General features: G+C 62.3%; 1 protein-coding gene across 1 annotated transcript in view; it reads right to left on the reverse strand.

Annotated features, from left to right (window-relative positions):
* The window catches only part of SLC12A7 (solute carrier family 12 member 7), a 59,719-nt gene extending 46,624 nt beyond the window's left edge, over positions 1–13,095 (reverse strand). The window contains exon 1 of the mRNA XM_032135573.2: positions 12,895–13,095. Within this exon, the coding sequence (XP_031991464.1) occupies positions 12,895–13,018 (124 nt within the window). The 5' untranslated portion in view covers positions 13,019–13,095. The remainder of the gene's footprint in view (positions 1–12,894) is intronic.
* Positions 13,096–15,169: the final 2,074 nt, after the last annotated feature.

Below are 15,169 nucleotides of genomic sequence, written 5' to 3' on the forward strand. Positions count from 1 at the left end.
CCCAGCCCCCCTCTAACCCTCTGCACGCCCAGCCCCCCTCTAACCCTCTGCACGCCCAGCCCCCCTCTAACCCTCTGCACGCCCAGCCCCCCTCTAACCCTCTGCACACCCAGCCCCCCTCTAACCCGCTGCACACCCAGCGGCGTCCCTTGAGCTCCCTGGCCTGGACTTGGACATTGGCAGGCCTCGCTGCTGTGAAGGGCAGTGAGTTTTCCTCTGGCTGAGCCCTGCCTGTGTTTTGGGGATAGAGCCACTCGCCTGGGATAGCACCTCCTCCCTCGTCATTCTGCACATTCATGATGACCAGAAGGCTGAGAGGACAAACGGACACAGGGGAAAGCCTGGGCGTGCGGTGCAGGAAGGTGAGACGGGCAGGGTCCTTGCCGGGTGGCCCACAGTGTCTAACCCTCAGGGCAGGCCCCGGTGGTGCACCTGCCATGCACCGGTGGCCTCTGCCAAGCAGGGTGAAGTGGGGGCGAGGGATGACCCAACAACCCAGATCACGTCTCCCCACAGCCAAACCCCACCCCGTGGGACAAAGAGCAGCACCCAGACCCCGCGTGCCCTGAGGCAGGAGCGGGGTACAGACATCAACCCAACCCCGACCCGGTCCACCCCCTCTAGGGGACGGCAGAACCCGACCCGGTCCACCCCCTCTGGGGGACGGCAGGCATCCTCAGCGGGTCAGAGGATTGATCCCAGTTCTGGCCAGGACACAGAATGAGCCATGGTACCGACCCCCACAAAACTCACCTCCCCTCCCTCCTCCCGAAGATAAACCCATTTCTGACTTGTCTCCACATTTAAGGACTGAAATGCTGAACTCAGCTCACAGAAACCCCGTAAAGGCCGGCTCCTTTCACATTTTACATCACAGCCGTGGCCTGCCCACGACAGCTTAGAAAGGCTGACTCGGGAATCTCAGTTTGTGCCAAGCTCGTGGTCTCCCCAAAACCAAGTGCAGCAAAACTCGGGACACCTTAAAACCAGCGATGGGAACGGCCCCTGCACAAACACCACGGTCCCCTCCGGCGGGCGGTCCCCTCCGGCGGGCGTGTGGGGCAGGAGTGGGGAGCGGAAGTCCAGGGTCCCCCAGGCCTGGGCCGCCCCACTTCGCACCCTGACGGCGCATGACGGTTCCTGTTATCACTGAGAAACGTGACTAATAAGGCTTTAAAAGGAGGCTCCTTCAGCCAGTAGCATCCAGAGCAAGAAGAGGAAGGCATGGCATTTCAACCCTCTCCTCCCACCCGGCCGGGCTGGGCTCCCACACGCCTCGGAAGAGAAGAGCGAGGCAGCCGCTCAGGAATTTCCCCTTAAAGGAGACTCGGGCGGGTGTCTGCAAATAGCTCATGAAGCCCGTGAATCATCCACGAATGTCCCTCATCCTCGGGCAGCACCGGGACGGCAGGGGCTGGTACTCTCCACGCTGCCTGATGAGGCTTGTACAGTGCTTCATTCTGCAGACATGATGTCGGAATTAAAAATCTACAGGACCCGGCCAGAAGCCCCTGTAAAGGCCGCCGGGCCCCTGGGCCACCCGCAGCCGCCTGTCATCTACCTTGGCACAGCCGTTGAAAGGCTCGATGGTCTCACAGCAGCCCCCAGATCCCCTGGGTTACTCCACAGCACAGCAGACCACAAAGGCAAGCCCGGATCCAACAGTGGGAACCAAAACCAAACGAGGGTCCAGAAGCCTGGCTGGGGTGGGAGAGGAAGGTGAACCGCGCTCGTGGGTAACAGAAGAGGATGACGGAGCCCTCGGGGAGACCACGCCAAGTCCTGTTGACGCCTGTGCCTGGACGCCGCGTGCAGGGAGGGCGCCTGTCCTCTGGGGTCTTCCTCCCCTAAACACTCAGCCGCAGGCTAACGATGCAAGAAAACACCGGACACCTCCCAACTGAGGGGCATTCTCTAAGACGGACCGGGACCCCCCAAAACTGCCACAGTCACCAAAAAAAGAAAGTCCAAGAAACCGTCCCAGCCAAGAGGAGCCCGAGGCGGCATGGGAACTTGGCGTCTGTCATGTCGCATCCTGGACGTGTCCTAGGACAGAAAAGCACACCCGGGAAGAGGCGGTGAAACATGAGCCTGTAGGGATGTGGCTCCGCATGGTGACCCCCCCACCAGGAGCCCTCGACGAGCTGAGCCCGCACCCGTGGCCAGCTCCCCCACAGCTGTGTGCACTGCCCTTCTGCTCCGTCCATCCCAACATCTTCCCAGCTCGGGGAACAGCCCCGGCCTCGGCCGCCTCGTGCCTGGGAACAGCCTGTTTCAGCGCCTCTCCCCAGAGGCCCCTCCTCGATCACCTGCCCCAAGCGGCCCTAAGCAGCTGGCACTGGGTGGACTGCCCTGCCCACCTGCACCGGGACAGGGCCTCGGTCACTGTCACTGGCGCCCGTCCCTCCAGGTTTAAAGCAGTTCCAGCAGCAGCTCTGCTCACAGCTTGTCTGGTGCCTTCATGAACCCCACGCACCAGGCTGACCTATCCCCAAGGGCCGGCGTCCCAACAGGACCTGCCCCAAGCAGACATGCCCAGGAATGATGGCATCTGGCCAGCAGGCCCGACCTGGTCCAGGCCCCAGAACTACAGCCTCTGGTGGGCCCCTGAGACCTTGGAGGAGCCCTCCCAATAGCCAGCAAAGGCCGACAGCCGCTGGTGGAGAACCAGACACACCAGGCTGACCGGAGGCGGTGAGGTCAAGCCCTGGCCTGGAGAACTGGCCACAGGTCAGTTTTTTCTCATCTTGTTTTTTCTACCTCTTCATTTTACTATAAAACGACCCCAGGTAAGCAAGTGGGCAGACATCCCATGCAGCCCCACGGGTGCTAGCTGTCCGCACACAGATCCGCCCCGCACAGCCCTGGTCTGATGCATGTCACGGCACACAGTGGCCACCACCGCCCCGACCCCCCTCCACCCCCCGACACTGAGCAGCCTTGTGGCCCCCCGGAGCCGCTTTGCTGAGTTTTTTCTGGCTGCAGCCGCCTGGGCAAGAGAACGTCTATCTGCTGAGCATTAACAAAGGCCTGCCCCTGCTCACCAGACCTACCAAGAGCCTCCCACCACTTCCCCAGCTCCCTCCTTGCCAAGCCCCCCAGCCACAGAGGCAACCTCTGGTCTGTTTTTCACTCCAGATTAGCTTTCCCGACACCTTATCAACAAAGTGAATGCAGACCCTGTGGCCAGTAAGCAGATCCTGATGGGCTGGGCCCTTGGGGAGCAGCCTCCTGGGCTTGTCCAACCACGCTGCGTCCCCACCCCGAGAGGGAAGGAGGTGGCTGCAGGTGGAAGGGCAAAGACCAGACACACAAGTGTCCCGGCCAGAGGAGGGGCAGCCCCTCCAGCCAGAGAGGCAGTGAGAGTCTGGGTGTCAGATCCCTGACCCATCGCGATCCAGGCCTGGGAAGTGCGTTCATGGGTAGTTTCTGCAGGGAGAAGCTGGCTCACCTCCCTAATTGGCCCTAATCCCCTCTGAGATCGCAATGCTTCCATCGGCCTCCCTATCTCCAGGTACAACCTCCTCCCTTTCTCGGTGGCTCATCCCTTCCCCTCTTCCTCCCGCGTTTTGGGATTTTACAGCCATTCTCCGCAAAGGGCTCTGGGAACGTCCTCTTAGACTCAGCCTCAGCCGGAAGCAGCTGACAGGCAGGAGGGGCCGTGAAGCTGGAGCCAGGTCCGACAGCCTCCGCCCCTTCCTGCCCTCCAGCGTGGGTGGTCCGTCCAGCTACCCAGCTCTGCAGAGCAGTGGCGGGCGGCACCGGGCCTGTGCACACAGAGAGGCGCTGGGCCTGGGGCAGGGGACAAGCAGGTCCAGGCTTCCCGGCTCCCTGCACTCGAGGAGGTTCTCAGGCCACCCTCCCCTGGAGCCACAGGGGCACCTGCAGCAGAATGAGTCCCACCTGGTGACCCAGTGGCATCAGCCCACGTGGCCTCTGGGGACAGCCCGAAACTGAATGGACCCAAGAGCACCCCCCGCCTACGCCACTGCCTGGAGGCTGGGCTCCCTGTCAAGGTGCCAGGCACTGAAATAAAGTGTGTTTAGGTTCCAGGATCTGAACGCCAGCTGACAACCCCTGGCCCTTGCCCTCCCTCTGCCCCTCACGGTTTGTGCTGTGTGGGCCCTAAAATCTGGAAACTGAGGCTCTCAGGGGCACAGGATGAGAGTGGCCCAGTGTTCGGGCTGGGACATGGGGGGCTTCGGGCAAGCTCTCAGGCTTCCAGCACAAGTTTCTGGCTAAAGCAGCACTGCCTTCTGAGGAAAAAACAGGCCCTTCATCACCCATTCCCGAAGGGACCTCATCCCAACAGTCTGTGCAGACACCACCGCCAGTATCCTGTAAACCAGGAGAGCGCCGGGAGATCCCAGCTCACCGTCAGAGGCACCGGGAGCAAGGAAGCCTGGCTGCAAGGTCCTGGCAAGCTATGGCCAGACACACATGAACACATGCCACACAAAACATACACTCACATGCACAGAGACATGCACGTGTACAGATGCACAGATAGGCACTTCCACGTGCACACGCAAATATGCTCACACGTAAGACACTAAGACACTCTCCATACCCATACTCACACGCTTCCCCACTCATTCATACACACAACACTCACCTCGCAAACCTGCACACGCACCTGTCCTCACATGTGCATACCCATACCCAGTCACACATACACACCAACACCCGCACATACACGTGTACACACACATACATACCTGCAGCACACACATCTGCACAAAGTCCGGGGGACTACAGCCCCCAGACTGCACGACCCACAGGGCGGGGTGCCCAGGACACAGGCATGCACTGGGACTACAGCCCTTCCATCTAAAGAACACGCCTGCTCGCGGGAAGGTGGCCCCGGGTGAACTCACTTCCCGAACCCTCTGTCACGTGGCTGTTTGCTGGTCCTGGTCCAGCCTCCTCCCTCAGCAGCCAGAGTGACGTCTGAGCCATGGAGGGGCCGTGGGGTCCCCTAGTGCCAGACTCGGGGCCCAGGCAGCCTGCAGGGGCAGAGATGAAGGAAGGCTGGAGAGGCAGGGCCCCCAGCGCACCTGCCAGGCCCTCCCAGGGCGGCTCCTGTTACAGGCTCCCTCTGGGCTGCGGTCGGGGACCCTTGGCGGCGTGGAGGGGACCCAGGAGGGGCCTGGCCTGGCACACTTCCCTCCTCCGATTTCCACTCCACTCAATCCCTCCCCAGTGACTGCCCAAGGCGTCTCTGAACCTCCCTGAAAGCCCAGGCCCGACCCACTGGCGCCAGAGGTCTGCAGACAGAGCCAAGGAGATGAGAGGTCACGGCCACCGCCACCCTCGTGACAGGGTCCTGCCAAGGGAAACTGAGGCACAGAGCAAATGTGCAAGGATCACTTTAACATCCTCCTCCCGGCTGCACGTCTGCAAGGTGGGCATCCCCCATGCACGGGACTTAAGTGGACGGGAACGCTGGGAGGGCCAGCGGGGCTACCCCAGCATGAGGACAGCTCCAGGCCATGGCAGACACACAAACCAGGCACGCCAACCAAGCACACGGGCATGCTGCGTGGGGCTGTCCATGGCCAGCCTTGGGCTCAGGTCCCAGCCCCCTAACTTCCCAGAGCCGCTGTAACCAGCACAGTGGATGGCAATCCGACTCCAGGGGTCAACACAGGCCTGGGCGGGGCCCACTCTCATCCCAGACCCCAGGACCACTCCCCGCAGAGCCGAGGCCCACCAGGGGGGTGCGTGTGGGGTGCTGCCCAAGAAAACTCCAGAATGCAGGAAACAAACCACCCCAGGTCCACACGTGATTCAGAAACAGCACTCTCCTCCCCACAACTGTTTCCTCAAAAGGAAACGCCCAAGAAGAGAGCGGAAACAGGCACAGGCTGGCAGGATGGGGGGGCCACGCCACAGCCCAGGGCCACAAGCAGCACTCGGACCCCGAGACCCCTGCAATGGCAGCATACGCCCCTCCCCGCAGGGGTGAGGTCCTGCAGTCACCCACCAGCCAAAAGGACCCTCCCCGCAGGGGTGAGGTCCTGCAGTCACCCACCAGCCAAAGGGGACCCTGCCGTGGGCCTGCCCCCCAGCACTCCCGGCCAGAGGCCCCAGGACCTTTGGGGAGTCAGCGGCCACGAACAGGGGAAGTGGCAGGGCCTGGACAGCATGGCCAGCCAGGCAGCTCATCGTTCAGGCTGCTGCGCTGAAGCCAGAGGTTTATCTTCACAGAACAGGCCTCTGCCCCCAAAAGGGAGTTTCCCCCTTCTTCATAAAGGAAAGGTATTAACCCTTTGTGCTCTGTCCTCGTCCCTGGGCGGCACGTCCCCAGCATCTGAGAAGGAAGACCAAAGGGACCAGCCCCCCGTGTCAGTTACCAGGAGGGCCCCCAGCCAGCTGCTCACCAGGCCCCAGACGCCCCCAGCCCAGCCCACTGCCCTGAAGACCAGCTGGTCCACTCCTGAATGCCGTCCACGCCCAGCGCCACCGGGCTCCACGGGCTTCCCATGCCCCATAGGGGGAGGTCTGCCCCTCAAGGTCCCTGGCGGGCCTCACACTCCCCAGCACCCAGGGACTCCTGCCCCACCCACCACGCAGCCGTCACAGAACGACTCTGGGAGCCACCCCCAGAAACACTGAGCTGATGGAGCTGAAATCAAAAGCACCCAGCCAGGAACTGTGGTTAATACTTAACGTCAAACATCAAACTTTGCCCTCCAGACCTCGGTCTAAGGCACGGCTTAGAAAATTCATATTCTGGTCAGGTATGGTGGCTCACTCCTGTAATCTCAACACTCCGGGAGGCTGAAGTGGGCAAACCACTAGAGGCCAGGAGTTCCAAACCAGCTTGGCCAACATGGCAAAACCCCATCTGCACCAAAAATACAAAAATTAGCCAGGCGTGGTGGTCCCAGCTACTCGGGAGGCTGAGGCACGAGAATCGCTTGAACCTGGGAGGCGGAGGTTGCAGTGAGCTGAGTCTGTGCCACTGCACTCCAGCCTGGGTGACAGAGTGAGACTCTGTCTCAAAAAAAAAAAAAAAAAAAAAAGAAAACTCATATTCCAACAGGGATGGTAACAGGAGAGCCCTCCGGGCAGCCGGCCGGCCTCACAGAGGCAATCCATCACTGGGGTGTCGGCTCCACTCGTGCCCTTCACAGCCGGGGGGTCACCCTGGACTGACCTCCACTCCCAGCGCTGTGCCCAGCGGTGCCATGTCAGGATCTGTCTGCAGTGCCTGAGGACAGCAGCCCTGGGAAGCCTCCCTGGTCCAAGGTATGAAAGGAAAACAGGATCTCAGGATCTCGGGACCCAAGCACACAATGCCACAGGCAAGAGTCAGGCTGGGAACCGGGTCACGCAACCTGCCTTCCATTTTCTTCCTGTGTCGAAAGCTGCAGGCCTCCCTCACATTTCAGGACCCACAGAATCCTTACGCTAAAGCGGCTGCGACGAAACTCACCCTGACGGTAGAAATGACAGCTCATCCTCACGGGTGTGGGACCAAGGACAGAACCAGGAGTCGCTGCTCTGCTCACCGGAGGCAAACGCACACCTGACGGCTTCACCCACCCTGTATTGACTGTGTCCTGACGGCTTCGCCCACCCCGTATTGACTGTGTCCTGACTGCTTCGCCCACCCCGTATTGACTGTGTCCTGACTGCTTCGCCCACCCCGTATTGACTGTGTCCTGACTGCTTCACCCACCCTGTATTGACTGTGTCCTGACTGCTTCGCCCACCCCATATTGATTGTGTCGTAGATAAATGTGCAGATTCACTGAGCGTGAGGCATGAGGGGTTCTTCCTTTACCCCACGTGTAACACACGGGTTCAGTGAATGCTGATCAAACGCTGCCTGCCTCTTATCTGCCCTCCCTCTTCTTTCTCTTTCTTTCTTCCCCTAATACGCACGCTTTACCCTCTGAATATTCAAGTTCTCAGCCTTCTTTGAGAAGAAAAGCCCGGACCACAGCACTTTCCCGTGGTTCTGTGTTACGCGCATCCTTAACCTTGGCAAATAAACCTCTCAAGTGATTGAGGCCCACCTAGGTCACTTTCTGTGATTTACGAAGGCCACCCATCCCCCATGCAGGAGCCTGGGCCATCTGGGAATCCCTGGGTCAGGTCCAGGGAGCTGTGTAGGACGTGGCCCCACGTCCAAAGGGCAGAGGTCCTGACAGAGGTGGCTTCACTCCACGGCCCACTCACTGCCAGGCATGAGGGGCGGACAGCCCCCAACTCACCCTCAGGGTCCCTCAGGTGCCTCTGCTTGACTCCAGCCACCGCCTGGCAAGGTCGCCGACATTCACCGATCCCCAGCAAACCTGTGTGGCATCAGCCCCGACCAGCCGCCCTGCACCCAGGCCTGAGCACCTGGCCCTCCCCTTGGCACCACCTTCCCGACGGCCATCCAGACCACAGGAGAGGCACTGAGAAAGCCACGCACTCTAAGAAGGGGATCTGGTGTCCAGCGCTAGACAGAAAACCACCGTGGAATCCGTTTGGCCTCGCCCACTCAGAGAGGCCTGGGGAGCTTTGCAGAAGAGGAAATCATGAACCCCAGTCCATGAAGCAAAGGTCTCCTCATATGATCAGAGGCCCAGGAGCAGGTTCAGACCTGAACAGGAGGCCACACCAGGAGGGGGAGCCCCTGGCCACTCACTGATGGGCCTAGCCCCGGGGAAGGAACGGATATCCAACACCCAACACCGTGTGACACTCTGCTGCGGAGGAAGCCCCAGCCCCCTCTACCTGCCACGGCATACAAACACACATATACACGCCATGGAGGAAGCCCCAGCCCCCCTCTACCTGCCGCGGCATACAAACACACACACACACCCACACACCCACACACACACACACACACACACGCCATGGAAGAAGCCCCAGCCCCCCTCTACCTGCTGCGGCATACAAACACAAACACACACACACGCGCACACACACACACACGCCATGGAGGAAGCCCCAGCCCCCCCTACCTGCCGCGGCATACAAACACACACACACACACACACACACACACACGTGAGCATGCCCACAGCACACAGCTGTGCAAGAGCAGAGTGCACGCATGTATGCACATAAGTGTACACACATGTGCACATATACACAGTGCAAGCACATGGCTCACACGTGGATATACCTGCACACTCACAAGGCACACAGGTGCCCGCACACATGGACCCAGCCAGCTGACCTAAAGCACCATGCTTTACCGCATGCCTGCTAAGGAGAGCCTCTTGCCCGGAGACAGCCTGGGAGTATCTCGGGCACAGGAGGAAGCACAGGCCGAGGCCTGGATGCCCAGCAGCCACCACGTTCCTGTCTATCTTTTGTTTCCTTTGGTTTTAAAAACGGAACTTGATATACAAAATGCATGTCTTGTGGCCTCCCTGCCTGCCCACCACATATCCATGACCTTCCATGCCCGCAAGGCGGTGCCCAGCTGCTACAAGAGCTCCCGGGCACAGCCGCGGGGTCAACGGCCTGCCTGTCCCTCCTGCTGCGACTGCCTCCCATGTCCGTGTTGGGAGCGCCCTCCTGAAATCTGGGGACGAGAGCTCTGTCCCTACTCGGCAGGACAGAACCTGGACGCTCTGTGTGTGGTCCCCCTAATGCATGATACCCCAAGTCCCTGCATCCCCAAAGAGGACCCCAGATTAGCATGATCGGCGTGCACTGTCTCGCCGTTCCCAAGGGCAGTGCAGAGCATGGCACCTAGCACCTGACAGGCAAGGACGGCCCAGGACGAAGCGGCAGCTCTCGCTGTCCTCAGATTTTGGGACAGGGCCCCCAACACTGACACGGGAGGTAGTTGGAGCAGGAGGAACAGGCGGGCCGCTGACCACGCGACCGGGTCTCTGTCAGCGGCCAGGGGCAGAGGGAGGCAAGACCGCCCCTGGACAACCAACACGAGCTCAGCCACAGTGGAAAATCTCAGAAACGGAACCCAAAGAGGGAAGTGGCGCCCGAGCCAGGAAGAAGCTCCCAGCAAACCTGGGAGAGCCCCAGCTGAGGGTGGGAGACCTGGGGGTGCCAGGCAGGACCCACCCTCTCCCAGCCCAGGGAGCCCCGGACGAGTGGAAGTCCCTCCTAGAGAGTGGGTGGCCAGGGCCTGCGGGGCCTTGCCGGAGGCTTTGCACGCTGCACCTTCCAGACAGGCCGGGGCACCAGCCAGCCCTCCCTTCCCACCCCTCCCAGGGTCTCCGAGGCCCCTGGACGCACCCCCTACAACCTGGGAAGGAGCGAGTCTACCCTGACGTGGTCACGGAGGAAGGGTAGGCTCCCCCAAGTCAGTCACAAAACCCACTCTACCCTGAAGTCGGACAAGACACAGCCGGCCCCCAGCAGTGTCCTCCTATCTCCTACTCTCAAAAAACCACCCCACTGAGAAACTGAGGGCTAACACGTCCTTCTCATTTCAAGACAAGGTATTTCACATAAAAATAAAACCAGGAATAAAACCTTGGTCCGAAGAAGTGCTGAGGGCACAGTGCCCATCCCGGGGACAGGACGCCTCCCAAAACCAGGAATAAAAGCTCGGTCCGAAGAAGTGCTGAGGGCACAGTGCCCATCCTGGGGACAGGACGCCTCCTGCAGAGGCTCTGCCAGAAGCAGCAGGGAAGCTGCAGGGGTCGGGGACAGGAGGCCCCGGGAGCCAGGCTGGGCAGACGCGGCCCTGCTGGGCTCTGGGTCGAGCCAGGCAGCCTGGACAGCAGCATCTACCCCTCCTTCCTCAGAACCCCCCAACCCAGGCTCGGGACACCAAGGCCGCTGCTCCTCAAGTTGGGGTGGCTCAGGACGCCCTCTCCACGCCCACCTTGCAGTGCCTAGGAGCAGCCCACCAGGCCCCCCAAACTCGCTTCGCCGTCACCCAGGCACCAGCCCAGAAGCCCCAGTACCTCCACGGACCGTTCAGGGGAACGGCAATAGAGTCAGGAAGAGCTTGGGTGCTGGAAACTCCGTGGCTGGACAGGTTTGGACCTGGCCTGTGACCTTGTGGCGTGGACCCCACACAGCAGGCCTTTGGGAGGGGCTCTGCCTTCTGCAGGACCCCTGCCCCCCACCACCACCAAAAAGCAAAGCCTGTGCCTCCTTCCCCAGGCTCCGTGCCTATCACGGGACTCCTCGCCGCACCTCTGTGGGCTGAAGTCAGGATGTGATCAAGTGGATTCTGAAGGGCAGCTGCGTGCCCATTACAGCCTGGCAGTGGCTGGGTGCCGGGCCCTTTCTGTGGAAGTAGGAAGTGGGTCCAGCACAAAAGCCCCAGGTGCAAGTTCTCTGCCAGTTTGGAAAAATCTCCCAAGTTCAGCTCACACCACAGGGCCACCCTCAAAAGTGTCCAGAAGCCCACACGCTCCTGTTCTCGATTTCATGAAGGCCAGGGAGCTTCCTGACACGCCCGTAGCAGGACCTGAGCGCGCAGGCAGCGACAAGGGCAGCGCTTGGCCAGGGCCACCGCCTGCTGGGCAGACACAGGCCCAGGGCACCGCTCAACAGCCTTGAGAGTAGAAGAGACAAGAAAACGAACAAGCACAAAATTCCCTCTGGCTTAAAAGCAAATGACACATTCTAGAGAGAAAAGTGAACCTGATCAGCCTTGAGAAGGGGCCGCCACGCGGAAAGAGGCTCCTTCTGAGCCTCCGGGGCCATTGCTACAAAGCTCACACAGAAAGACCACGCCAGGGCCCACCCTCCTTGGTGCTTCCTGCCTCGGCGGTGGTGACCGGAGAGAAGGGGCTTGGACTCATGCACCCTGCTTAGCACTTCACCTGGTGTTGAGCCTGGCGCCCCGCCTGACCAGTTCCAAGATCTGGGCTGACCTCTGTGCAGAGGAGGCTGAGACCACTCCTCGCCCGCCACGGGGACCCTGATGACGCACCCCAGGCCACCAGGCCAGTGCCTTCACGGTGGGTCCCCACCCGTGTCCCCGGGTTCCTAAACTGCCTGGAGGGGATGTCTGGCCTTTCCTGCCCGGGATGGTGGGTTAGGAAGGATCTGGGGTCTGGCGCCGGACTTGTCCCTGGGCAGACCTCACCTTCCTTCCACTGCCAGGGAGCAGGGAGGCTGCCACCCACTGCATGAGACCCGGGCACATGCGGGCACGGCCAGCACTCGGGGTGGGGGCTGGACTGAGTCCGGACACCTTCTCAGAGACTCCGGATGGAAGGGCCTAAGAGCCTCCGGTTTCTAGAGGGGGCTGAGATCCGGGGAGTAACTGGGATTTGGAGCCAGGATGGAGGGAACAGGGCTGGGGGGTTCTCTCCCCAGCCCCGTCCCCACCCCCCAGAGAAAGTGAAAGTGCTGGAAACGTCCAGATTCCCGGAACGGGGGACGGGAACACGGAGGACGCGGCCTCAGCAAGGCCCCGGCGGCTGCCCCCTCCCCAGCCAGGGCGCAGTCCTTCCTGTTCCGCCGCTGGGGGGTGGGCGGCTCCTCCAGGGTCAGGCGGGGGCAGGACGGGCCGGCCCGGGCTAGTGTTACCGGACGGCCGCGGCGCAGGGGAAGGGAGAGCGCGGGGGACACAGGACGCTGCGGCTCCCGAACCGCCCGGGTCTCCACCAACACCCCTGTCCCACCAGGGACCACCCAGGGCCCGGGCTCCCTCCGGAGGCGCGCTCCAGCCCCTCCCCGTTTCCATGGCTACCAGCAGCGGCGTCCACACCTCCGCCCCCGGTCCCACCCGAGCTGACGGTACCGGGAGCCTGGGCAGGGCCCCTCGCCCCCAGCCCTGCCACTAACGTGGGGTGGGGGCCCTCGTGGGGGGCCGAGAACAGGCGGTGGGGGCGCGGGAAGGGGCGCCTCCTGTACCCCCGGCCCCGCCGCCCGCTTCCGCTCCCGGATGCAGGGCCCAGACCCGCGCTCGGGGCGCTCGGCCTTTGTCCGGCCAGGTGCGGCCGCGCTCACCCGGGCTGGGGCGCTCGGGCTCGGGGCCCTCGGGGGTGCCCGGAGCCTCCGTCCGCTCGGCAGTCTCGTCCCCGCCGCCGTCGGCGTGCGCCTCCACGGGCACCACGGTGAAGTTGGTGGGCATGGCCGCCTGCAGCCCACAGTCCCTACCCCGGCTCGGCCCGGCCCGCGCTGCGCGGCTCCCGCCGACGCCACGGGACTTGGGCGCAGGGGCGGGGTCCGACCGACCCGCCCCGACCGCCCCGCCCCCCCCGGGCCACGTGACTTCACCTGCTTGCCCCGCGGCCCCACGAAAAGTTGGCCCGCCGCGGAGCTGGGCCAGGCGACTTCCTGTAGGGACCCCAACCCAGGCTGCGTCCGTCCGACCGCCCCGACCCGGGACGCGGGGCCTTCGCTGCCTGTGCCCCCGACCCTCGCAGAGCCCGCCAATCCCCGCTCAGTCTCCTGCACCCCCTCCTGCTCCAGCCCCCTGCCCCTCCTGCTGGAACCCCCCGCCCTCCCCGCCCCCCTCCTGCTTGCCCCCCTCCCCGCCTCCCCTCTTGTCCCCTTCCCCGACCCCCCACTCCTGCTCCAGCCCCCGCCCCTCCTGTACGCCCTCCTGCTGGAACCCCTCACCCCTCCTGCACCCCCGCACCCCTCCTGCACCCCCTCCTGCTGGGCCCCTCTGCCCCTATGAACCCCCTCCTGCTGGAACCCCTGCCCTTTCTGCACCCCCTCCTGCTGGGCCCCTCCTCCTTCTGCGCCCCCCTCCTGCACCCCCTCCTGTTTGCCCCCCCTTTCCTGCTCCAGCCCCCTACCCCTCCTGCTTCCCCCTCCTGTTCCCCCCTGCCATCCTCCAGCACCCACCTCCCACACAGTCCGCCCACCCACTCCAGGCTGTCAGCACCCGCTCAGACCCTGGGCTCCTAGCCTGGCTCCTGGCTAGCCCAGCCTGGCTGCGAAGGCATCTCCAGTGGAAAGAGCCTTGGATAGCCTGGGGGTGGGGTCCTCCAGAGCTTGGTCCAGCTCCAGGTTAGGGACCTAACCCAGTAGAGGGAGTTCCCCCCCATGACAGATACCACCCACAAAGACCCCAGTCTCCTCCACACCTGCCCCAGGAGTGCCCCATGGCCCCTGGCCTGGAACCCTCCCTTCCCTCCTTGGGAAATGTTCCAGAAGCTCACAGGGTGATGCAGGGAAAGGTGGAGTTGCAGAACCCGCCAGGCGGACACCAGGATACCACCGGCCAGCACCTGGCACATTTCTCAACAAATGACTCATGAAAAACGGAACAATCAGATGTCCGTCAATGAGGAATTGGGCTAAAATGCTATGCCACACAGGTGCAACGAGTCAGCCTTCATTCATAATCACCCACACCTGCTGTACAGCAACAAAGCAGAGACACAGGTGGTGTGGGCAAACACGGCCACAGCCCCTTGTCACGTGGAAAACGGGCATGGCCTGGCCATGTTTTAGCAGCATGCCTGTCTAATCCTAAAAGGCAGCTGGAGGGGAGTGATGGCCTCCAGGCTGTGGGATCACGGGGCTCTGTGGGTTCAAGGAATGCAAGCCCAATCTCTCCAGCCATTTCCAGTAAAGCCAGTCGTGCCCTGGGGTGGCCCAGGGTTCTACCCTTTGCCCCATGGACTCTTCTGGGCAGAAGCTGTAGGCCTGGGCCCCTCCTGGAACGTCGCCCATCCAGCACCAGCCCTTGCAGAGGTGGGGGTTCCTCTGGCCTGGGTGTCTGGAGCTGTGCCTGCTCCACACTCTCACCCCACCTCCCACCAAAGGGAGCTCAGGGCCGTGGATGGTGCTAGGTCAGCTGCCTCCCTAGGTCAGCGGGACGGAAGGTAGGAAATCACCTCCCCAGAAGGCAAAATGGTTCCCAGGCATCCTTATGAGGAGAGCTGGCTTTGCTGAAAAGATCCAGGGGGTGGAAACAGAAGTGCCCAATGGGGTCAATTATAGGGTTCACACTGAGGGTGCTGGGTAAATCCTCTCCTTAGTCACCTCAGCAGGGGCTTCTGTACATTCAACCCTGATCGCCACCCAGCGCTATTCCCGAGGGTTGGACAGAGCTCAGGGTGGGCACGAGGCCTTCCCAAGTGATGCCAGCAGGAGCAACAGATGTGCAGGCTCCCGTCGCACGTCCAGGCTCCGCTTCACACCCCAGGACCCCAGGGCCAGCTGCCCGCCACGTGCTGGCTGTGGACCTTCAGGGGAGCTGGTTTGGAGGGTCTGTGGCCAGGGCCAGCTCCCGGACTCAGGACTCATCAGCTTCATTTTACAGAGG

The sequence above is a fragment of the Hylobates moloch genome, unplaced genomic scaffold, assembly GCF_009828535.3.
Source record: "Hylobates moloch isolate HMO894 unplaced genomic scaffold, HMol_V3 SCAFFOLD_17, whole genome shotgun sequence".
Taxonomy (NCBI): Eukaryota; Metazoa; Chordata; class Mammalia; order Primates; family Hylobatidae; genus Hylobates; species Hylobates moloch.